Source organism: Nipponia nippon, unplaced genomic scaffold, assembly GCF_047370975.1.
Source record: "Nipponia nippon isolate SJK-2023a ecotype South Korea unplaced genomic scaffold, ASM4737097v1 scaffold_13, whole genome shotgun sequence".
NCBI classification, from domain to species: domain Eukaryota; kingdom Metazoa; phylum Chordata; class Aves; order Pelecaniformes; family Threskiornithidae; genus Nipponia; species Nipponia nippon.
Window position 1 is genome coordinate 7,298,832 of NW_028262324.1, and position 25,303 is coordinate 7,324,134.

At 41.2% G+C, this 25,303-nt stretch overlaps 1 protein-coding gene across 1 annotated transcript; it reads left to right on the plus strand.

The window, feature by feature from the left end:
- Window positions 1–14,831: 14,831 nt before the first annotated feature.
- On the plus strand, window positions 14,832–21,080 carry CBLN4 (cerebellin 4 precursor). Its single transcript, XM_087750104.1, has 4 exons — window positions 14,832–15,149; window positions 16,927–17,043; window positions 19,843–19,978; window positions 20,069–21,080. The coding sequence occupies exons 1-4, from the start codon at window positions 14,874–14,876 to the stop codon at window positions 20,275–20,277; spliced, it is 738 nt and encodes a 245-aa protein (XP_087606230.1). The 5' UTR covers window positions 14,832–14,873; the 3' UTR covers window positions 20,278–21,080.
- Window positions 21,081–25,303: the final 4,223 nt, after the last annotated feature.

Here is a 25,303-nt window from a genome sequence, read left to right on the forward strand (position 1 = left end):
AATGCAAACATCAATTGCAGAAGAAGAAAAAAATCATTAGGCAAAGTGAATAAAAACATGGGGTGTCTAAAAGGGAATCTGTTGGGCACTCACTGTACAATAACTAAAGCCTGAAAGTATTCTTAGAAAATACTCACTCCTATGGTTAAGAAGTTGCTGCTAATGATGACTCAGAAGAACCACAAACAAATTTCAAGGTGCTCTCCTTAAAGAAGAATATATTAGAAAAATTCAAACTGAGGGCTGCTTTGACGAAGTGCTGAGGTGCTCTGACTCAAATAGGGTCTCAAACAGCTCTTGGTGAGATCCTTCCCTGCATCACTCACAGAAGTTTTGCTGTGGATATTCATAGAACCAAGATTTTATTACCTGGTTTGAAAGACATTTTCAGACTGCCAAAATGCTCAGCTATTAAGTTTTCTCACCAAACTAAATGCAAATATTAATTTTTTCACTGTTGCTGCTCATAACCCAAGTAGAATGTACCAAAAGTTGAATCATCTACCTTATTCCCGGGGCAACAAAGAAAGGGAGAGCCTTTTAATGAAAACTCTAACTCAGAGTCATGCAGGTATGAATACTTTGTGCAAATAAGATTTTATTTAGCATTAACTTGAGTATTTCACGTCACAGCATATTACTGCAGCTGATGTGATACGTCTAAGAAGCAGACTGCGCTTTCTTTGGTATACATTGAAATGATTGCAGGGATTGCTAAATGTGCTTAAGCCTTACACTTGCTGCCTGTTTACCCAGGGATGAATTTTGCCCATTGAGAATATTTTAGTCAAGGACAGTCAGCAATAATTAAAGAACAGAAAACTACAAAGTAGGTAAATATTGCTTTAAGCTCATTTTACAAATAAGACATTTGAAACAAAAGATTTCAGATGCAGATTTTAAGTCTCTGGATGCAATTTAAAGATGCTGCAATGTGTTTTGAAGCATAAATAACTGACACTTTTGCTTGCACAAGGATAAATAACTAGTGATGTATGCTATGGTGACATCACTTGCTCATAAGCATTGAACTAAAAGAAGAAAATAACCCCAAAGGTTATTCTCCATAAAGATCAAATACTAATAAGCATATTTATACCAAAATTCTTCTTGTAGCTCCTAGAAATTTTCCTGAACAAGCTCTATAGGACTTGTCCTGAAATGATGTCATTATAAATAGAAATTTGCTTGACTCAATTTCAAAACAGGAACTTCTCTCAGCCAGTAAATAATTCTCAGATAATATACCAAGTGACTGTCATTAATGCTTAAATTGAAGTTTGTTATTTGGAATCCTGCCATTTAAAATAATCTGATATCTTACTTTGTTGTCAGGAATTAAGCTGATTAGGAAAATTAAAAACAACCCAAATCCTTTTGATTATGGATTTACTGAACTTGCCCTGCAAAAGGACAGCCCGGCTGTGATGACTCTGCTCTCGAAGCTAAAGTACAGCTCTGGCTGCATTTGATGAAACAGCCATGTGGAGCCAGCCTTCAGTGTGCCGAGCTGAAATGTAACCAAATTCATTGGTTAAAATAAAGTACCGCCATTGGTACGGAGGCCAGAGCTCACACCTTCAGGACAAGGCTGTGGGCTACAGACTGAGGAACTAGAACACCTAGAGCCTGATTTCTATGAACATGGTGACTACACTTGGCTTTTGGGATCCAGTTCTGGGGACCAAATGCACAAAAGTTATGCAGAGCCTGTGTTCTAGGTGTGTAAATACTTTCTATCAATTTGTCTCTCTGCAAGCGGGAAGGCTGTTCTGACACCCTCCTCAAAGGGCTGGACTACATGCAAAAAATAGATTTTGTGTTAAAGCTTTTTTATCTGAATCCTTTGAGACTCAGATAATTGCTCATTAGCATTCATCTTGATGAAGTCATCTTGTGGAAAAACTTTGAGCAGCCATAGAGAAAGCTCAATGCAATGCAGTCAGTGAAATTTTGTTACCTGCTGAAAGGGAGCCAATGTTTCAAGCTGAAAATCCCATAGATTGGGATTGGCGTAAAGCTGGGAAGCAAGATACTGCGTATTAAGAAATGACTTCTGGAATGGGAGTATCAGGGAAGGGTATCCGTGTCAAGAATTTTGACTTCAGAGAGATTACTGAATACTATCAGCTTTTCAGAGTACTCAGTGTTTGGACATCTGTTTCATTTTCTTTCTCTTTTGCCTAGTATTTCTTTTACATATTTTGGTAGCTTCTTAGGAAAGAAAAAAAAAAAGGCGTTTTAGCAGAATCACAGAATGATGGAGGCTGGAACGCACCTCTGGAAGTCATCTAGTCCAGAGAAGGGTGCCCAAGATCATGTCCAGTGTGTGAGTATCTCTGATAATGGAGAAGATGGAGATTTCACAATTTGTTGGTGAGTTCAACATTTCTAGAGGTTATTAGCTGAGGACAAAAGAAAGACACAAGAAAGGTCACAAGTGGTGTTCCCCAGGGCTCAATACTAGGGCCAGTTCTGTTTATTCTCTTTATCAACTATCTGGATAAAGGGATCAAGTGCACCCTCAGGCAGTTTGCAGACAACACCAAGTTGGCTGGGAGTGTTGATCTGCTGGAGGGTAGAAAGGCTGGATCAATGGGCTGAAGCCAACTGTATGAGGTTCAACAAGGCTCCGTGCCGGGTCCTGCAGTTGGGTCACAACAACCCATGCAATGCTACAGGCTGGGGGAGGAGTGGCTGGAGAGCTGCCCGGCGGAAAAGGACCTGGGGGTGTTGATTGACAGCCGCCTGAACATGAGCCAGCAGTGTGCTCAGGTGGCCAAGAGGGCCAATGGCATCCTGGCTTGTATCAGGAATAGTGTGGCCAGCAGGACCAAGGAGGTGATAGTGCCCCTGTACTCGGCATTGGTGAGGCTGCACCTCGAATCCTGTGTTCAGTTTTGGGCCCCTCACTACAAGAAGGACATTGAGGTGTTGGAGTGTGTCCAAAGAAGGGCAACAAAGCTGGTGAGGAGTCTGGAGCACAAGTCTTGTGAGGAGCAGCTGAGGGAGCTGGGATTGTTTAGTCTGGAGAAGAGGAGGCTGAGGTGAGACCTTATCACTCTCTACAACTACCTGAAAGGAGGTTGTACCGAGGTGGGGGTTGGTCTCTTCTCCCAAGTAACAAGTGATAGGACAAGAGGAAATGGCCTCCAGTTGCCAGGGCCAGTTTTAGGGCCAGTTTTAGGCCCTAAACCAGGGCAGGTTTAGGTTGGATATTAGGAAAAGTTTCTTCACTGAAAGGGTAGTCAGGCATTGGAACAGGCTGCCCAGGGAAGTGGTTGAGTGCCCATCCCTGGAGGTATTTAGAAGACGTGTAGATGTGGTGCTTAGGGACATGGTTTAGTGGTGGACTTGGCAGTTGCAGGTTAATGGTCGGACTTGATGATCTTAAAGGTCTTCTCTAACCTAAACAATTCTATGATTCTATGAAAGACAAAATGTGAGCTCAGGAGCATAATTTCCTTAAGAAAGTGGATTAAAAAAATGACAACAGATTGTCACTTGGGGAAGACATCTACCAGACAAGGGAGAGAAATTGGTGGGTTTAATGGACTTGACTCCTTAGCTGTGAAATATATGTATTGGTTTCTTCCCTGCATCTTTTTAAAGCATGCACCACAACAAAGATAGGTAATAGATATTTATTGTTCTTGACAGCTTTGCTTGGACAGAATCAGAAAGGTCTGGTTAAAAATTACTCAGTGACACGTCCAGGAAATTATTCAAACTTAATGGCAAAATGCTTTTAAAAGACTTGATCTTTTCCCATCCCAAAGGTGGCTGCAGTTCATCTATAAGGAGTTCTAGATTACATTTAGTTAATTATACAATGTTGGGGTCCTCTGGGATGAATTTGCTTTACTTAGAAAGTTTAGAGGGTATTTAAAGGAGGACTTCTAACCCAGCTCTTGCAGTGCTGTGTGTTTCCCATGCACTGGCTGATCATCTTCAGTGGTATTGTCTTGTTTGGCCCTAGATGGTAAATGCATGGTTTCCAGGATACTTTCTGTGGGCATGGTTTGTCATCACATACGCTTACAAATAATAGTGAAAAGTGCTATTCATGAGCAATTATGAGAATTTACCTTTTGGATTAATAGACAAGCCTTGCAGGACACACGGGGAATGTGTTTTACCCTTCATACTCCTGGCACAGTTTTCAGATTAAGAAAAGACGGAAGGATGGAAGATGGAAAAATTAATTTAATGCTTCTGTACTGCAGTACTGATGTATGCACAGCACAGAGGAACACTGCAAATGTGGTGTTGTGCTGGTTTTGGCTGGGACAGAGATAATTTTCTTCATAGAAACTAGTTCTATGGGGCTATGTTTTGGATTTGTGCTGAAAAGAGTGTTGATAATACAGGGATGTTTTAGTTACTGCTGAGCAGTGCTTACACAGAGTCAAGGCCTTCTCTGCTTCTCACCCCACCCCACCAGTGAGCAGGCTGGGATGCACAAGAAGTTGGGAGTGGACACGGCTGGGACAGCTGACCCCAACTGACCGAAGGGATATTCCGTACCATATGATGTCATGCTCACTATATAAAGCTGGGGGAGGAAGAAGAAAGGGGGCGGATGTTCAGAGCGATGGTGTTTGTCTTCCCAAGTAACCGTTACGCATGATGGAGCCCTGCTTTCCTGGAGGTGGCTGAACACCTGCCTGCCCACGGGAAGTAGTGAATGAATTCCTTGTTTTGCTTTGCTTGCGTGCGTGGCTTTTGCTTTACCTATTAAACTGTCTTTATCTCAATGTACAAGTTTTCTCACTTTTACCCTTCTGATTCTCTCCCCCATCCCACTGGGGGGGAGTGAGCGAGTGGCTGGGTGGTGCTTAGTTGCCAGATGGGGTTAAACCACAACAGGTGTCAAGCTTTATAGAGGGCTGAGAATGCTGAAAAATAAGGATGTATCTAACGTGATCTTAATATTTCATTCAGACTTCAGGGTCTGGGGATTTTTTGTCCTTACCCATACGTAATACTTCAACAGGCATATTTGGAGGAGCCTGGTATCAACATCTGTGGAATGACTGCTTATGTATGGCTGTCTATTGCAAAAAAACAAAGCAAACAAAAAATAACAAAGCAAAACACTGTAATCCCCACTGTTTTTCTTGCCACATAATTTCTGTGACAAGAGGAGTTTTAAACATTTATAGGGACACATCAACAGAAAACTAAAACTTGGAATCATTTAAACTATGTTTTAAATACCTGACCAGGGAGAAAAATGCTTTTATGCTAGGATTACATTTCAGAGAGAGGCATGAGAAGCACTAGTTAGGCTTGCTGGAGGCAAGTAAATCTTGGAAGAAAGTCTTGCATTGCTTTGCTTTGATTAAAAATCATCACAATATTTAATCAGATTAATCAATTCCCATCTGCTACAAAGGTTAGGTTACTCATACTTCATATTTATCTCTAAATATGTTGCTAACTTACAGCTGAAAATTATTACACTAACTGATGAAGTTGGAGATAAATTAAAAAGCAAAACCAAGCATCCTTCCTTCTAAAATTGCCTATTAAGCTTTACTTCCAGACCACTTTAGGTAATGGTACAAATGCAAGAGAAAGTGAAATTTGGTCCTGAATCCTCAAGCAGGCAACCAAGAGACACAGGTACAGTAAAAGACTTACTATTCAAGCTGCCTGAATAGTTGGGTAAGTTACATAGTATTATTTCCTTTCTCTGACTGAAAGACTCATTTACTCATTTTCTAATCCACTACCAATTGTGAACTGCAAATATTAGAACTGAATAGACACTTGATGTTAAATATTTTGCAGATTTAAGTTACATAAATTACATGCACTCCCTAAGTTAACCCCACAATTTGTAGAAGAAAATGTACATTGAGATTATAATATATGCTATCCAAATGATCTATTAACCAAAATATTAAGTTGAGAAAATTACACATTGGTTTTAAAAGATGTGCGCTTTTGGGAAAACAGCAGAAACAAGGTTTGAAATACTGTGTTCTGCCTCTGAAAGACTGAAGAAAAATTTAGACACTTTGAGGTACTTCTGCATATTCACAGCCACAAATAATTTCTGGAAAGGTCAAATTTTTGGAGGAAATTTCTGAAGAACTGGAATCAAATTTTCTCTTCTCCCTCTAGCCCTGCTGATCCCTAGCAAAACAAATGAAAAAGAAAGGAAAAAATAAAAGGAAATTGAAGGAAAGTGGAAATGTTGAAACTACCACAACAAAACAAATGTCAAGATTTTTCTTTGGAAGCTTGCTCTTCAGAAATTAGCCAGCATTTAATCTTAAAGTCTGTAGACAAAAAAAACCGCTCTACATTTCTCAAAGGACTCATTTGGCCTAAGACCATTTCTTTCTTTGAAGTAGAAAGTACGCTCTTGGGGGTTGATCCCCAAATAGTTTTGTTCCATTAAACCTTTTCTTTGGTTAATTCATTTTAAAGAAATCATTTATTCATTCAGCTTTGTTCGTTTAGGCCTCTCCATATGGAGCTTTCCTGTGGCACTACACTGCCATCCCAACTTGCCTTGACACCAGCCCCTGCAGGCAGCTTGACCACTGCAGAAAGGTTAAAAAACCTGGTGGAGGAGTGCAGAACAATTGTTGGAAGCCATATACTGGGGAGAAGAAGTAAAAAAAATGCCATGGCACGTTTCTGTCTCAGTTGCCAAGGTGTTTCTAGGGATTTGGAGGGCTGTGCCCAGCTTTGGAGATTTGCTTTTATGATATTTATTCTAAAATGAAGGAGAGAAACCAGCCACTTGAAGGTACTGTACTGTGATTTTTATATGTTTCCCAATAGTGTGTGTGAATGTAGCAGGACCATCTGGTACGACCCATGCTGCAAGGAAGCTGGAATCTAGTCTCAGCAGCAAACGGATGCAATGAAAGTTGGTAAGTCAAAAAAACAAAACCTACAATATATTAAAAAAAATATTTTTTTTTTCTTCTGTTAAAGTTGGCACATCTCAATAGATGGCACTAAAAATCCTAATGTGAAGCCATTCCCTGTGGCTTCATCCCTGAATATCATCACAAGTCTTCCAGTCAATCCACTCCCTTCAAATATCAAACAAGTAACACAACCAATGGACAGTCTCTTAATTCACTATATTAGACACTTCTTTTAATGCAAATTATTCCCTCAGCAATGCTATTTTTAGTTTTTCATTGGCCCTTGCTATGAAAACCACTCAGTGAGAAATTTATCTGGGACAAATTCTCCTGAGGGGAGTTAATCTGTGTACCTCAATTGATGTCAAAGAAGATGCACTAAATTACACCACTTCACAATCTGATTTTTCTGTGGTTTCCTTGACATCAAATTAGCAAACTATATCCACAAAATGTATTCAACAGTTTAAGCTAAACTGACGACCAGCAGATTGCTGAAGCCTTTGCAAACTCCATCCTCCGTTCACTGTAACCACCCTGCTCAGTGAACCGGGCTCTGCAGCTTGGAGCAAGTAACAAACCATGTTCCTTCCCCTTCCCTCCTGCTAAAAGGGAAAGATTTTCCTGCTAGGCTATTTTTCTGACCATGTCATCTGAATTTATTCGATCTAGGCAAAAATCACACTTCTTGCCTCATTAAATGCAATTGAAAAATCTAAGATCATTGCATAGGTCAGCACAGCACTTCTTTGCAAAATTATTTATTTCATAAAATTGCAGAAATGTATCAGGTAAATTAGTTGAAAACTTGAGAAGAATTTTTTTTTTTTTAGACATGAACTGAAATGCAATATTGAAAAAAGAATGAAATCTTACTTTATAACAAGTTATATAGCTGCAAGTACTTGCTATAAAGACAGTTAATGTATGTAAGTTGATTTTATGGTCTTAATCCACCAAAGCTCTGTTTTTACAAGAGGGTTAAACATGTAAATTAGAAAGAGATTTACTGTAAATATTTTGAATAAAAATAAACACAATAAATATTAAACTATTTGTGGATAGCCCAGCCAAGATTAACGACGAAATTTACTGGCCCATTGATGTTGCAAATAATTGACTCCTACCTAGGATCTATGAAGGAGTAACAAGAAGCTTCAGGGTCAAATTTTGCTCTCAGTTTTACACTGATGTAAATCCAGACTAAGTCTATTGGACTCAGCGTAACAATATACCTGTGGAATATTCCCAGACAGCCACCAAAGAGTAGCTGCAGAAACATGCTGCCGTAAGGAGTCGCAGAATCTGGCCATAGGCATTTCAAACCCTGATTTGCACTTTGTGCTTGGGCCTGAAGTGTGCTCAGGTTTGCAGTATTGGCCAAATAGAAGGTCTGGCTGCGTAAGAAATGCTGAATAAAGAACTCAAATGCCAATGCTGTCAGCATATCTGAACAGTTTTACCTTTACACACATGCAGACATCCTGCTGACTTCATTTTCTTAATCACCTCTAAAATTCTCACAGAAGTTTAAAATTCAGTTTCCTAAGATGGCCATCAAGACACAAATTTATTATAGCAGAGTGTCAGGAAAATTAAAGAAGCCCAACAAACATAAGCAGACGATTGTTTTTCATTGGTTTCTCTGTTCTGTTGCTGCAGAAAGTTTAAAAAAAATACTTGAAGATGGAATGGAATGAAGAGAGGTACATTAAAAACAGGCAAACAAACAGAAATGGCTTACTTAAAAAGCCAAGCAAGGTTGGCTTTTAGGTTAAAATAAAGCAAGGAAAATCTAGGCTTGATTCTGCATCTGTCTGAATTAAATAGCAAAAACTTGTATTTATTTTAGTCATTCCAGCCATATGCATATGTATGGCTGAAGATTTTGTTATATTCCTATAGAATCTCTTTACATTTTATGCCTAAATAAATGAAGTGAAATTTAATTTATAGAATATTTACGGAATCTTCTTAAGAACTATTAAGCTCATTAGCCAGGTGAATTCGTTTTGGATTCGGCCAACAAACTGTGTAACTAGCTGAGATCCACAGGGCCAGCTGTCTAAAAGACAAGTTAGTCTGTATGGGAGCCAACAGCCAGATGGAGACGACAGCCAACTCAGGAAATACAATATTTAGCCTGAAAGAATGTCAAAAGACAGTAAAAAGTCTGACCGCTGAGCTCCATAAACACAGGTTTGAATCGTCATCAGTATTCTGCCTTTGAATCCAGCCTTTCTGCCTCCCTCTCCCCCTGCCGCTCCCGCACCGGTTCACCTCGCACGTCCTCATTAGGATGAGTTCAGCAAAAAGCCAAGTAGAGCAGCACTGGAGCTGGGGGTTTAATCCTAGGAGGAGGCTGATGGGTGCTCAGCCAGCTCACTACAAAACCGTGTTACACATTCAGCAAACAGAAAGCTCAGCTTGACAGAGAGGAAATATAATTAGGATAAAGAAAAAAGAAAAGGAGAGGAAGGAGGGCTCCTGTTACCGAGGGGTTAGGAGAATTCATAAGGCCTCTAGACACAAGGAAGAAGCTCAAAAGCAGGAGAGGAAGTCTGAGGCAGATTATTTCTCCCTTTTGTAAGGCAAATGACTAATTATACAAAGCAAGATGTTTTTTTCCAAAGAGATTTGGAAGGTATCATGCAATATTGATACAGAAATTGTATTTAATGCAGGTTTACAAGCCAAGAGGTAAAAGAAAATGTAAATGTAAACATGGTGTTTTCTCCTTATTCTCCCCGTGGCTCTTCCCTTTGTCAGAAAAACACCTAGCATGCCTGCCTTGGTGCAGAAAGTTCCCTGTGAAAGGGCAAAATACTTCCAACTGGAGATGGTTTTAGGCTTTCACACTATGAGTCCAGAAAGGCAAAGAAACAGTGAGTTTAATCTAACTGAATTTCCATTCTTGAGCATTGTTGCTATTTATTTTACTCATTTTTCTTTCAAAGGAAGAAAAAAAAAAATCCCTGTTAGAGGGAGCTGGATCAATACTAAGAAATTCTTTGTCGGATAAAATAAGAACGATCATTAACCTTGCTGCTTATGAATTAAATGCAAACTTCACTTTTCAACTCGCCTTTCCCATAGCATCCCTAGTAAACTTCCCTCATTTTGTTCAGCAACTAAAGCCCAGCCCAACCGCCCAAACAAATGCTGTTACTAATAACCTTTAAGATCTCTTCCCACTGCGTGAGTGGGAAAAAAAAAGGAGGAGGTATTTCGTGATACAGTTCAGGTATTTTGATGATGGGGGCTCTTCAGTCTGTTTACTTAGGCATGGATTTGAGGCTGGATTATGTATATTATTTATAGATCCAGTCTCTCTGGGAGTGTCATGTGAACAAAGTTCACGGTCGTGCCAGCAGCTCCACACCGCTCGATGCATGGGCTCCCCTTGGCCAAGATCAGGCCCTGTCTTCTTCATGCAACTGGCTGCAGGATCAGCCATAACAGCCCAGTTATCAGCTTGGAAATTATTGATAGCAGGCTCTGGTCTCCATTTAAGGGCTTGATCCATCACCTCCAAGAATGTGTTTTAATTGCCACCATTACGCTCTAAATTGTGATTGGGTGCCATGTCTGAAAGTCAAAAAAGATTTTATCTACCGCATCATTGAGGGTGATGCTTTACTTTTGAATGTCTGAGAATGCCAACTTTATTGTAGGTTATATTAATTTTATTTCCAGGAAAAATTCAATTTTTCTTTTCAGTTCAGCTCTTTCCCCTCCAAAATACACTTTCCCTGATGGCCTCTATTTTGATTTCCTTTTCCCAGAGCAGAGAAAATTTATTAGGATTTCCTCTGTGCTTGTAGGATTTGGCTGTTAAATCGTGATTGCTGTGTCGAATTTTGCTTGTCCCGTTATTCTGCTGCCTTCTCTCCATCCTGCAAATGGCTTATTGCTAAGGAAAAGTTTTAATAGTCTTATTCATCTCTTGAATTCATATTGTTAATAAATGTCATCTGAAATCTCAATACCGGTTACCCTTTGGGGAAAAGAATACTTTACTGAAACACAGTGCCTTCCAGTTCCAAGCATGGAGTAAAATTTCTGATTGAGCTGTTGGTTTCCACAAGGGAGGGAGCTCCGCCGGCCTCCGGTGTGTACCCACTGCCGCAGACAAGGGCCAGCGCTGCTGTACAGCCTCTGCTCAGTCCCTTTCCTTCAACTCCATCATAGTTGCTAATTATACTGGGCTATAACCAAGCCAGAAACACATCAGAGCCAGTAGTACTCTAGAATATGTTTTAGACATGGAAAAGAAAATGATGAAAAGGGTTTGTCCATACCCTTTTGTAAATAAGAAAAAATGTCCTAAGTCAAAGGCACCAAGACAGGAATAGGAGCCCTAGTGTCTGAGATTTTCCCCTCTCCAACACTGCAACTCAAAAGGTCTTTCAAATAAAATAGGAGTTCTAGACCGGAACCACCTACAAGCATGTGCCTAGCATAAATGCAGGCAAAATACAGGGGCAGAACCTGCTCCCTTCATGTCATCTTTATTAGCAGCCTCATTTAATTGGACTTCCTTCAAATTAGGATACCACGGATGTCAAAATTTAATGCCATCTGCCAAAACATTTTTGGAAATTGTTGAAATTTCTGAAAATGTAATCCACGGTGCAGGACACAGTCCGCTTCTGTCTCCTTTCGTAGGTGATGAGAAGTATGATGTTAATCATTAATGTATGTCTTATGCTATCTGTGCAGACTGACAGGTAGTTCTAAGAGAATTTTTGTTATATTTTCTGATTTTTCCAGAATAGACCGTATGAGATGAGGAGCACTTAGCTTTTGCAGACTGTGATCTCAAAAGAAGGTTTATAACTGCATGCAAAATGCGTGGGCAAATTTGTTTCTAACTTGCATTTAACTTTATCGGAACTGAGCCCTTAAATTAAGTAGCTGTGTTCAGAAATGGCTGTAATTAGTTAGCTGCATACCTACTTACTAATTCGTTCACACAGCTAAAGTAACCTGCACGCACAGAAATGTATGCACAACTCCGCAAGAAAAGCACAGGCGGGAGAGGTGCTTCTCTTCTTGACTTTCTCTGCACTTCTGCATCTGCTCTGTGCAGAACAGGTCCTTAGACATTCGAGTGAGAGAAGGGGAACGGGAAAATGGTGTTGCCAGGCCAGACTTAGCAGGTGCCTGCACCTGCAGACAAGGAAATAGGAAAGTCAACTTTTGAAAAATTCTGACTCAACTTATACCTTGTCTTGCTGATCAGTTGGGTTTTTGATGTTACTTGCCTTTTTTTTCAGATTCTTCACCTAAGTTTTGGCTATTTTCTAGTTTTTCCATTCTTTTTGCCACTATAGAGACAGTTGATGTCATTGTCCACAACAAAATGAAATTAAAACAACTTGTCTGAAATTATTGTAAAGTTTTTAATCTCTGACAAATGATGGATCTTTCAAAATTGACAGTAGTTTCAAATTTCAATCTACATTTATGTACGTTATAAATATATTTGCTGTTATTTGTGCAGTGTTAAAAGGCTACTCAGCAGCATGAGGTACAGAAGAATTTTTAAGCATGACACATTGAAATAATGTGAAATTATTTATACATTTGTATTTATTTACAAAATATTGTGGCACAAAATCTTTTCCTGTTTTCATAGAGCTTTGTTTTGCAAGAGTCCTCCAGACAGGTGTTCCTATGCATTGGCATAAATCTTTTAATCTGCAGATCCAATTTCTACAAAAGGGACAAAGTTGTGCTGCGAGTATTTGCTTTATTTCTTGTTTCCTTTCCTTGTTTACAGCAAGTGGCACTTCTCAGCTTGACTCTTCTGTCCGTCTCTGTTGGTGTCACTGAATAAGAGGATATTCATGCATTCCTAGAAAACAGTAAAATTTCTCTTTACCTCTTGTCTGACCAATGCGATTCCCTAAAATTTGAGTCTGGCTTTCTGAATTTTAAAGAGTATTTTGTTTGTTGCTAGCTAAGAGGACTTTCGGCTGCTTTATGGCTTCTCAAAGACTTTACTGAGTTCTGCAGACTTCATGCTTCACCCTCAGTTCTCCACATCAACTGAAAACCAGTCCCAGCTCCCATTTGCCCGCAGAAAGCCTTGGTGTTCAGTAGAGAGTGGGTTTCACTGCTTTTTATTCCTCCTCTTAGTTTCCTGTTGCTTCTTTAATGTCTTTTGTCTGTTGGTGTCCAGATTTATGGCCAGCATTTGTTGGCACACGGAGCTGAGGTGCTGGGTGAGCTGGCTGTACCCCAGTCCTCTTCCTCTACAGAACGGGAGGCAGCAAGATGTGCTGGCATTCACAGCTCCAAACAGATCAGCACCTTTCCCAGCTGGGTTTGAAAGGTAGAAAAGCTGCACCCAGATAGAGATGCCTCTGGGCAAGAAGTGAATGAAGGCTGCTGGTGGTTAATGGTTGACATGGGACATATTTGTTGCAAAGCTGTTATAGGCACAAAAAAATAGTTGCATTGAAAGGTATCTATCTAAAAATCATATGCTCAATTTCTTACAAAACATTGGCATTTTGTTTTTGGTTTGGATGGAAATCTGCTTAGCCAATTCTGCTTCTGGGAGCACTGTATCATTTCTGCCAGTCCCTGAAGAGGGTTTAGGTTTCACCATGAGACCATTTCAAATGGGACCATGTGACGCAGGAGAGATCTTCTCTAGAAGCCATCAGCAGCACCAAACTGGTCACATTTTTAATAATCTTGAAATACGTGGGAGTACTAAGCTAAGGTACCTGCTCAGTCTTCCAGTCCTTTCAGCACACATCAAAAAAAGAAACTAATACTAGACAGAGGTGTCTAATCAAAACATTACCAGGGGCTGCCATTTGGCAGCACCATGAGGTGGTACTTGGCAATATTAACCTCAAAGAGCAGTCAGTAAAGTCCTATCAGTGATCTAAGTGTCTGAGTGATTGGCTTCGAGGAGGGCTGCTTCCCTCCTGGCTGCAAAATGGGGACTCAACGGCAGCGTGCGCAGGGTCGGGGTGTCATGCCCAAATGCGAGCCACAAATACGTGCACCGGAGGTCTGTGCCCTGGGAGACTCCTCCGGGTTTAGATGCTGCCTTTCAACCAGGCTGCAGTTCTTTCCCCCTCCTCTTTTTGAAAATAGAGGATGGTGCAAGGTTTTGTTGCTTTCCCTTTGGCTTTATAGCTGCTTAAAAAATTGCCTGGGAAGAGAAGTGTGTGTGTCTGACGAGGGGGCAATTCCATGAGGAGGGTCTCTAGTAATGAAGTGTCGTATCTGCTCAGCTAGGTGAGAGCTGGGCAGGTTTGTTATGACATAACTCTTTGGGGGGGTTGTGGCGGGGGGGGGGGGGGGACAGAGAGAAGTGGAGTCTGCAGCACCCCGGCAGTGATATCAGACACAGGATCTGGCAGCTTTGGGGTAAGCTGCCACCTCTCCGCTCCACCAGTCAGAGCATCCTGGATCTCCAGCTCGAAGGGGAGAGAGAGCCACCAGCGGCAATCATGGCAATGTCAAATGGTTTTATTTCTTCATGACCTCTCTCTTCTCCTCTCTCCCATCAATAATTCACCTGAGGGCTTTTTTTTTTCCACCCCCCCGTCCTTCTCACTCCTTTTTTTTTGATGTGGAGAGAGGGGAGAAAAGGGGGCACCGGAAAGTGTTTATTTTGTTCGGCAGCTTTTTGCGGCGTGTTTTAAAGAGCTTGAGAAAGGACCCGGGGAAAGAAAGAAAGACGGAAAGAAAAAAAAAAAAAAAAGGCACAAAGTGGTGGCGGGGGGGAGGAGGAGAAGAGAAGAAGGAGAGAAAAAAGAGACAGAGGGACGAAGCGGAGGACAGACGACTTTCAGCGCGGCGTTGCCGGGAGGTGCGGGTGTGTGTGCGTGTGCGCGCGTGTGTGCGGGGGGGAGCGGCTGCCGCTGCTGCCGGCGCTGCCTCCCGCTGGTGCGGGCGCGGTGGCCGGAGCGGGGCGCGGAGCGGCGGCGCGGGCGGCCGCGGGTGCCGACCATGGGCTGGCGGCTGCTGCCCGCCGTCCTGCTGGCCCTGGCGCTGGGCGGCCCCGCGGCGCGGGCGCAGAACGACACGGAGCCCATCGTCCTGGAGGGCAAGTGCCTGGTGGTCTGCGACTCCAACCCGGCCACCGACGCCAAGGGCTCGTCCTCCTCCCCGCTGGGCATCTCCGTGCGGGCGGCCAACTCCAAGGTCGCCTTCTCGGCCGTGAGGAGCACCAACCACGAGCCCTCCGAGATGAGCAACAAGACGCGCATCATCTACTTCGACCAGGTAAGCGGCGGGCGGCGGGGCCGGGCGGGGACCCCCGCGGGGCCGGGGTGCCCGGGCCCCGCTCCGGGACGCGGCCGGGAGCCATCAACAGGTGCCGGTGCGGCCGCCCGCTCGCCCCGCGGGGGCCCCCCCGCGTCGCCGCCTCGCCCATTTCCTTAATTCCGGCAAAAAGTTGGGGTGCAGGGGGCGGCTGCCTGCGGGGAGCCCCCCGCGGAGCCCCCGCACCCCAGAGCTGGAGGAACGGAGGGGCCGGGCAGGTGGCAGCTGGAGGCTCGGGGGGAGCCGGGGCCAGCCGCCCCCGTGGAGGGCACCTCCCGCCCCGCAGTAGTTTCCCACTTGCCCCCCGGGGACGGGGCCGACGGCGGGGGAGGGCGGAGCGGGGCGCGGAGCGGTGGGCAGCCGCCGTCGGGGCCCCGGGGGGGTTCGCTGCCGGCCCCTCCTGCGCACAGCTCCCCGGGGGCCGCAGGCTCCGGCCCCGCCGGCCTCCACGGTGGACGAGTCCGAGTAAGTTAGGAGGGCGAAGCGGCGCCCAGCGGCGCTGCGCGGGTCCCCGAGCGGCCCCCGCGGGTCTGCGCCGCGCTGGCGGGCGGCGGGAGCGGCGGGGGCGGCCGCCGGGGTCGTGCGGGCATCCGAGGGGCGGCCCTGGCTGCGGACAGGGCGCGGACGTGGCCCCGGCGGGCTGGGGGATAGGGTTTGCTCAGGTGCAAGCAGCCTGTGTAGATTTTAGACGGCTTGTGCAGCCTTTGATTGGGGAAAGAAGGACGAATTTTAAGGAAAAAATAATTTAACTTTTCCATAACAATCACAGGTCCCTAGTACAGCCCCTCTCATCTCAGTCACTATTAGTAACATACAGATGCCAGCACACATTTCGTACACCAGCTCCTGTCCTAGGGCAGGTCCAAGGTAATTGTGACTGATGGGTATTTTGCTTCCTATACCATATCATAATGAACAGTAAATTGTCGTGACAACTGAAGCCAGATATGTCACGTAGCTTAATGCTAGCAATGTAAATTACCCTAACTTCATGGACCTTCCTGGTGGCTTTCTAGGGCTGTGTCTGGCATAAAGGAGCCTGAAAATATCAATTAATAAGAAAGCATAACTAGGTGGAAAGAAAGAAAAATGTAGTCATTAGAGAAGGTATTTAGCATATGGACGATGCACTTATTTAATATGTTCCCCTCTGTTACTTGTTTCTGTTTAATCAAATGCAAATTATTATTAGTGCTTACAAAAAACAAATAAAGCAGCAAAGGCTCACAGCCAGTTTTTGCTCAGAGATGTCAGGTATTTCAGTAACTCAGTCTGACTATAAACTGGTGGATGAATTATATCATTCACTACATCCTTCCTCACAGCTCAAGACTTTCAGAAAGCCGGTGTTGACTTGACCATTGCTTTTTAGCCAAAAGCAGTATGCCACTCCCTGAATTGGTGTTTTGATGCCATTTTTGGGGAATGATGAACAAAAATGCCTTTTCTTTATCTCCTCTAAACATGTATAGAAGAAAGGTCTTCAAGGTATGATATAGTAGCAAAGTAAGAACTATTCTCCACCCTAGTTTATTTATAGTAAAGTTGTACTATAAACATAACTAAATATCCATTTTATGAGTTATATTCCAACTTAATTGAGAGAACAATGAATAAAACCGCATAGACATAGATTAAAAAATTTCCATGGGTGAATGTTTTCTAAAGTTAATAGTCTGTATTTTTTATTTCGCACTGAATACCTGTACTAATTCCCATGCTATATTTTTGTTTGTAGATCCTAGTAAATGTGGGCAATTTTTTCACGTTGGAGTCTGTCTTTGTAGCACCAAGAAAAGGAATTTACAGTTTCAGTTTTCACGTAATTAAAGTCTATCAGAGTCAAACAATTCAGGTACGTTGCTCAAGTATGATTATAAAATCTTTTACTTAAATTGTTTATTTAGAATAGGATCTTGACTGAACACAAGAGTATTTAACACACTTTGAAGGAAAAATACCTTCGTTTAAAGCAACCTGTGGTGTAGAGTTCCTAGCAGTAGAGTGAACCCGTTTAGACTGAACAGCTGTAATCAGGCAGGATCCTCACCTCAGATAAATTTCCCTAGCTTCACTTCTGTACCATAAGAACTGAATATCTGGGGTGATGTAAAGCATTAAGTAGAATGAATCATCCAAGAGTAAAACAGAGCTCTAAATTTCAATTAATTGCATAAATACTATTGAAGAGTCATATTTTGCTACAGGTTAAACTGACTGTCTTGAACACAGGAGTTCTGGGGATACGTACCAGATTTGATTATTTTTGTAACATTTTGTGGCCTGGCTGTTCATGACACCAGTCTGCTGTGGACCAAGGTTAGTTAAGGTGGTCTACTTGTTCTGTACTACAGCGAAATGTTACACCTCTACAGGGCTGTCTTATCAGGAACCTTTATAGCAGTTTAAACTTTTTTTTCACCATATAATACGTAGAAGATGTGTCATATATTAAAAAAAAAATGTGATTCTGCGTTTTCTTCTGTAACATAATAGCAGCTGAACTACCCAATTAAATATAAGTATGTACTAGCTTAGAGGAAAAGCCTCTAAGTTCCTGAACATCCCCTTGCTGAGCCAACAGTAAATTCCTTAAAGTACATTCCTTAATCTTCATGCCAGATCCTGCAATGTCTGTGACATACATACTGGTTTTCTGGATCTGGAATAACACCTGCGGCTTCCCTTGTTTCCACCCATGAGACCACTAGATTCATAGAAGTATTTGATGCTTTTTCTCTGATCTGTTGTGCTCCTGAATATGGTTTTCAGTGTACAAAGCTGAGATGAAATGGATTTCTACAGGACTGATCAGCCATTTCTTTGTGGCAGCTCTGGCTTTGAGTTGCCGGTAAAGCTCCTGACAAAAGTGTAAATGGTAGAGATGGCAGAGAGAGCTGGTGCAAGACACTCACATGCCTGGTGTCATTCGCCTTCAGTTTACAACAGGAAATCATGGTTCCATTCAGGTCAATGACAAAAGTCTTTTAGATGAAATACTGACCTCAGGAAAATCTCTATAATGAGCTTATAAGCTATTTAATATGCTCAAACTTTGTTCCTTTCACACTTTTAAAAGCTGAAGGTTGAAATGGCCTAGAATGACTGTATGTCGGCCAGCTTCATTGTATTTAAAAGACATATTGTCAAGAGAGATGTCAAGGCTTGGGTTCTGGAAGCCCAGTGCAGACTTTGGTGTCTCAGATACCAGGTACTCAAACCTGGGAGTCTGGGGCTCGTAACAGGGAGTGTTACAACCTGCCACATGACCCGAAATCTTTCATAGATCAAGAGTTTCTGAAGTGATGGATGGGTTTGGTTGGCTCCATTTTGTCAGAGTTAACGTGAAACCATCCGACGCAAAACTGTGATGTGTCTTCTGCTGTGATTAAAATAACTAAGATGATCTGCAGGGGAACCTGACCTAGAGAGATGGTACAGAAGGAACGAGATAAACCAAAACCAAGCAATGTGTAAACTCTTGATACCCTTTTTTTTGCATGTGTCATAACTAGGGGGGATAGACTGAAAGCCATTGCGGTAGAGCAAACCAGCTTGAGTCTCAGCCACATGCAGACCTAAACACCACTAAATCACCTGAAGGCTTCCTACATAAGTGATATTACCATGCCCCTGGAACATCTGTTAGTGCCATTAAATATCATTAAATTGAAATTGGTTCCCTGGGGACATCTGATTAAGTGGATTTCCCAGATAGGCGAATCCCAAATCAGGGCCAGATTCTGCTGCCCTGACTTATGCTGAGCACTAATTTATTCCATGGCGACTCCCATTAAAATTAATGGGAGCATATGCAAGGCCAGCATACTCAATATGAATAAGCATTTCATAATTCACCCCTCTGTGACTGCATTATAGCTGCTTAAAAAGAAAAAGCAGAAGAAAGCTAATAGTTTGCCACTGGGGGAATGAAAAATGCCTGGATCTGTCTGTTCCCCCAGCCCCTGCCCATCTTTATTTACAGAGTGTCTGTGTGATGTTGCTTTCAGAGCAGAGGCTGTGCTGACTTTCAGAAGTGTTTTATAGAACAATGGATTCAGTACCAAAACACAGTGCAGTGGTTCATAAAGCTAAAGGTCTGTTCTAGACTTCAAAACTAAGCTGCCATCAGTAATGGAAGGGACGTATATTTTGCTCTCAATGAAGTGTAAGCTCCCAGCCTACTGCAGTACCTTTGACATCTCATTAGCTGCCTATATTGCATCTCTGGGTGCCTAAGTTTCTTGAAAATGTCTTCTTTGCTAGTTCATGTCTGAATAACCTGTGAGGTAGGCAAAGTGAAACAAAGTGAGGTAATAGCTCACATTTCCACGTTACCAGGGAGTTACAACAATTAATGTGCCCAAGCAACAGCTGAAAGCAATGTCGCGTTACCTTTCACACCGACTGAGCCCGGCCCGTGGCATGCAGTGGACAGTGTCCCATGATTTCACTCAGCTGCAGGTCAAGCCCATGAAACACGAATGTGCTTGTACGCTCCAAATAAATGTAATGATTAGTTTAAAACAAACAAACAAAAAAAAGCAGTGAAGATTGGGACCTTAGCAGACCTCTTACACTGTAGTTAATATTCAGTGCTAGTTCTTGATGTTTTTCTGTTAATTAGAGCTTTTCAGTGATTTTTCTCTTGTAGGTTAATTTGATGCTAAATGGAAAGCCAGTCATTTCTGCTTTTGCTGGGGACAAGGACGTCACGCGTGAAGCTGCCACTAATGGAGTCCTGCTCTATCTAGACAAGGAGGATAAGGTTTACCTGAAATTGGAGAAAGGTAATCTGGTCGGTGGATGGCAGTATTCTACGTTTTCTGGCTTTCTGGTGTTTCCCCTGTAAAGTCAATTTTCCTGTGACATTCATCCAGGTGTGGACTCATCATTGCCTCTGTTACATGAAGATCATTTTATCATCATAGGATTGATGTTTCTTTATTGGTTTTTCATGGGTGAATATGGATTCTCTTTATGGATTTTGGCCCCATCTGAACTACTCAGAAGTTTCACAGAATTTTGTGTGCTTAAATACAATATATTTGGATTGAGACTAAAGCAGACGATAAATATCTATGCTTAATGTTACAGTCTAAAGCTGCCTGCAAGAGTTATTCAGATTTCATTTACTGGACTTACTGGATTCATGGGAGAAGTGGATTTTCTTTAATTATGAAAAGACTGGCAACCAGGTCTATAATTTAGGAGAGTTTGAGTTCAGACTTCAATCAAGAGTTAGTGTGTTGCTGCCAAAGAACTGTATATTGATATATTGGTCATACATGTTTTTGTCATTGGGACTTAACTGACATGATCTATTCCATTGTCTTGAGAAAGGTAATTATTATTGATAAGTGGTTGACTTTAATTCTCCTCTCCGTGTAGTGTGTTGGATGGTTCACCCATATATTTATGCTCTGTCACCGGTCACAATCAAGTCTAGCCTACATAAAGCTAAGAGGTTGTGGTTGTATTTTAGTTGGATATGTATCTTTTCCACGTGCTGTTTTCTAAAAAGAAGAGCAGATTATAACCATTAAGAAAAATGTTCTTACCAGGGTTAAAGGTGATCATTCAGGCACAACTTTGCAAAACAGCTTTGCCCTGCAGGAAATCTCACACTTGTTCTTCAATTTTCATTAACATGATTGATAATAACTGCTTTATTAAAAACCTAAGGGATTCCTTCCTTAGACACAACCACTTTATTAGCTGGAGATGAGATCCCCTTGTTTGTAATTATGTCTGTTTTTCAAACCTTCTGTTGTGTTAATGGTATCATCTGGTTTTGCCTTAACTCCACAACTGTATATAATTTTAGATCATATGTTTAACAAATATTAAATCCAAATAGCTGGTACCTAACTTGGTGCAATATCTTTTCGGCTTTTTGTACAGGTCATATGAATTCATAAACTTATTTATTATATCATTGTTACATAATAAAGATTAATATATGTTAGCTGAATTTTTGACCTTTGGATTTTGAAAGTCACTTCATGCTATTTTTTTATTGGATATAATTATTATATGCAAAGTGTAAGCTTTTGGGATTCACAGAAACTGTCTGGGGAGGCAGGCAAACTGTCATAGTTTAGTGTGGCAGAATCCTAGAGGTAATCAGAATGATCTAGAAATAACCTATGCATTTTATTTAAAAAACATTTAGGCAGAAATCCTGTCTTCACTGAAGTTAGTGTTAAGAATCACATTGATTCCAAAGGATTTTGGATGAGACCTTTGCTTTAGGTTTTGCCATCAGTACGAAACTCCAGTGCAATCAAACTGAATATCAATTAAAAATGATTTTCACATGAACTGCTAATGAAACCTCCATCCTTCATGCCCAAAATATACACTGAATTCGATGGATATTTGTGCCTTGCAATATCATGAAGATTCTAAAATAAAAAACTTGAGAAACATTTTGGATGGAAGAATATCCAGCAATCTGGCACCTTCTCTAAAAGCCAGTTTAGGCTCGGATTTGCTGTTTTAGGTAATCTGTTTCCAATTTCTTCACTTGTTAGCCAAGTGCAGTGTATCATATTGCTCTAACCACTGTAAATGGATATTTCACTGATTTAAAGTCTAATGCATGGCTGGTTGATGCTCCTGATAAAAATGCCAGGGAATCAGTGGCACAGAATTGTGCCCAAATTCCTTATTTTTCTGGACCCAACCTACAGGATTTTTTGGGGGAATTTCAGGAAGATAGGTGGGTACATTTCCACTCCTATGGGATAAATCAGACGAGGAGGTAATTTGTTAGACACAGTATCGTTTCTGTACAGAACACTGCAGTTTGGGAGGAAGTGGAAAGACATGGCAAGAAGGAAAATGATTTACATCACTGAAAAATATAAAAAAGTTTTCCATTATGACTAATCAAAATGTACCACCACTGTACCTCCAAAATGTGTATATCTATCTATCTATCTATATATTTATGTATATCTAAAAACCCCTGGGATTGCAGCACATAATATGCATGATATTATAAAAAGGTTATTTGTCATAGGAGTTTATTTCAGAGAGGAACACCAGTATTTTGTGTAAAATTGGTAAAATCGGAAAGCTCGCCTTACCCATTGATATATATGTAATGTAGAGGAAATATTGTTCCTACACAGATAGAAGAAAAATGGCATTAAAGGTGTCAGAATACCTTTCAGAATGATCAGATGTATCTAATTTCTTTAGTTTTAGTAAACATATGATCTTTAAAAGCTGCCTTTAGCATTCAGCAATAATACTGAACTATCTTAATATACTGTTGATTTCCCCTTGGCAAAACATTTCTGATTGCTTCAGAGTCATTAACCGTTATTTATTTAAACTTTAACTAGAGAGTCTAGGAAGTTATTCAATTAAGGAGATACGTTCTGATGGAAATGTCCTAAATTTTTCTTCTCAGCCTCTAAAATCAGAATAACTAATTATTTTGCTAGTTAAAGGAAAAAAAGTTTCAGAGAAGGCACTGTAAAGCAGCTTGTGATACCTTCACACAACGCTGAGCACCGGCTCCACTCAGAGGTGGCCTCTGGAGGTGGGCAACTATGCGCCGATTCTCTTAGCTCACATTTAAAGACTTTAATAATAATGAACTATGGTTTTTAGACTACAATTTCCAGATCTTGAGCTCATTTTCATTTTATTGTCCCATGCTTCAGTTATGTCAGTAGGAGTCTCCCAGAAGAGGTGTTCCCAGTAGATAAGCTAGCCTAGATGGAGCTGGGACTGGAAACTACCGTTTTTCTTCTCTCTCTTTCCTCATTCCTTTCCCTTCTGTCTTCTTGTGTTACTGCTACAGTAGGTTTCTTGTTCAGAAGCAACAGCTCAGGAGACACTTCAAATTTCAAAGGGTATTTAAGATTAGAGGTTTGATTTATTTTAAAGAACTTAAACCTCCATTGAGCTGCATTGTAAAGGTTAGAGGCGAATTTCTGATTCTGCTGAATTTGATGATGCTAGTCTTATTGATTTTGGTGAGGGCAGAATTTCCCACTCTGTGTGTATCCCTGTTACAGAACATGCTGAGGATCTATACCCACATCCTTCCACATATACCCACTTTGCAGTCAACTTTGAAGCTTACAAAAGTTGATCGTGCCAGAACACTTTCTGGCCATGTGTGGTAAAGATAAGAAAAAAAGTTACTTTCTGAGAATAATGTATATATTGTTATTATCAGTGATCTCTTTCCAAAGGAGATCAGTATTTTTACCATTTAATCTGTATTTTATTTATATTTATATTTTATTCATATTTTATTATAAAACTAAGGGAAAAAAAAGAACCATATTGTCCTCCTCAGGTGATGTAAGTGGTTTTGGTAGAGCCAGGAATACCCTGGTCTCCTAGATTCATTGTGTGTAGAAAGCTGCTCTGTTCTATTGAATCCTATTTGCCACAAGGAGTTTAGGCTATATATGCCAAATGACTGCAGAGCCAAAAAAGATACTGTTCAAAAGAGCCTGGGTAACGGAAATGTTTTTGGAAAAGGCACTGAGGTAGCTGTGAAAATTTCACTAGCAGTTTTGTCTTTACATAAAAAGGGAAAACTAACTTTGAAGCATAGAGAAGGAAAATACAATATTTCTTTTTTTTTAAGCAACGTTTTGTGTTTGTTTTGTGTTATGTCATTTTCAAGTAGTATCCGAACATTTTCTGAGTGTTAATTAAATTACTTTTGCCACATCATGGAAGAGTAAATATTGCAACCTCAGTGTTACTACTGAGAAAATGAAGACAGGGTTTGGGAAATGACCGGTGCTGTACCCAGAGTGCCAACTCATCCACTGCTGGTGCTTGGTCCTGGTCAGTTTGCTGGATTGCTCCTTTTTCTGATATGAGACTTTTTTTTTTAAAGAAAGGATGTTTTTGGAGTGAATGGCATATTGCTATATTTCCTCTTCCATAATATTTCAATGTCTATTTGCAGAAAGATGAATGCAGTGGAACAGGGCAGTTTCAAATGACCTAAGAAACTCACAATTAGCTATCAACTCTGTCCTTTTTTTTTTTTTTTTTTTTGCAAGCCCCCAAAGGAACACATCTGCAGTACATATAGTATTTTTACAAGCAGGTTTTAGGATAGAGAAGATAAATGCAAGAAGCAGTATGTCATAATCACAACAAGGAAGCCGAACCATTAACATGAAATATGGGCTGAAGCAGAGGAGCAGATATATGTTCTCCTCCTGTTATAAGGGTTTCTGAGTTGGTAACATGTTTTACCTTAGCAATTCATTACAGTTGCCCTTCATATTGTAAGAGCTCTTTATAATATTCAAACTCTTTGTCTTCTAAAGACAATGTTAACCAGATGACTCCATGTAAATAAATGAAGACCCCCAGTGACAGAATTTATTGGCTGGCACATGCCACAACAACATATTTTTTGTGCTATTGCTGTCCAGACGGAAAAGGCTCCTTTGAGAAAAGACATTGTCTTAGACACTGAGCTAAAGTTATTTATCTGTTGCTAGTTAGGAATGGGGGGAGGAAAACCTTTCCTACCCTAGAGCACTAAGGGGAATGCATACAAAGAATAATGATAAAATCAGTCACTGTTATATAAGTGATGATGAGAATAATGGAAATGTGGCTTGAATAGTCTGTTTAGTGAAAGCTGTGATCTAAGGCGTTTGATGAAAGCAATCACTATTTTAATCTTCACAGTTTGGGGGAAGGGAAAAAGCCAGTTGCATCATTTTTAACAGGTTCTTTTCCTTTTTTTTTTTTTCCTTTTTTACTTCTGCCTTGTGGTTCTGCTTAGCTGCAAAAAAAAAATGTGATCAGAAATGATCTAAGAAAAGTTCATTTCTGAAGAGGGATGGGGAAGGGTTTTTTTTTTTTTGCTGGTATCTAATGTGGGGGGAAAAAAACAAGCAGGAGAGGGGGGGAATATGACAAACTTGACTTAACCTAAATACATTCTTGACCTATCGTCCAGTTCAGTGAATTGCCTAAATATGTTCTGCTTATATGCGTAATACTTTTCTACAATGCATGATACTGACCCATCCTGTTAAGGCCACCATATTGTAATCTGATGGCTTTTAATCCTGTTGGAGGAAACTAGATGTAGAAGTGTAGTGCAGAGC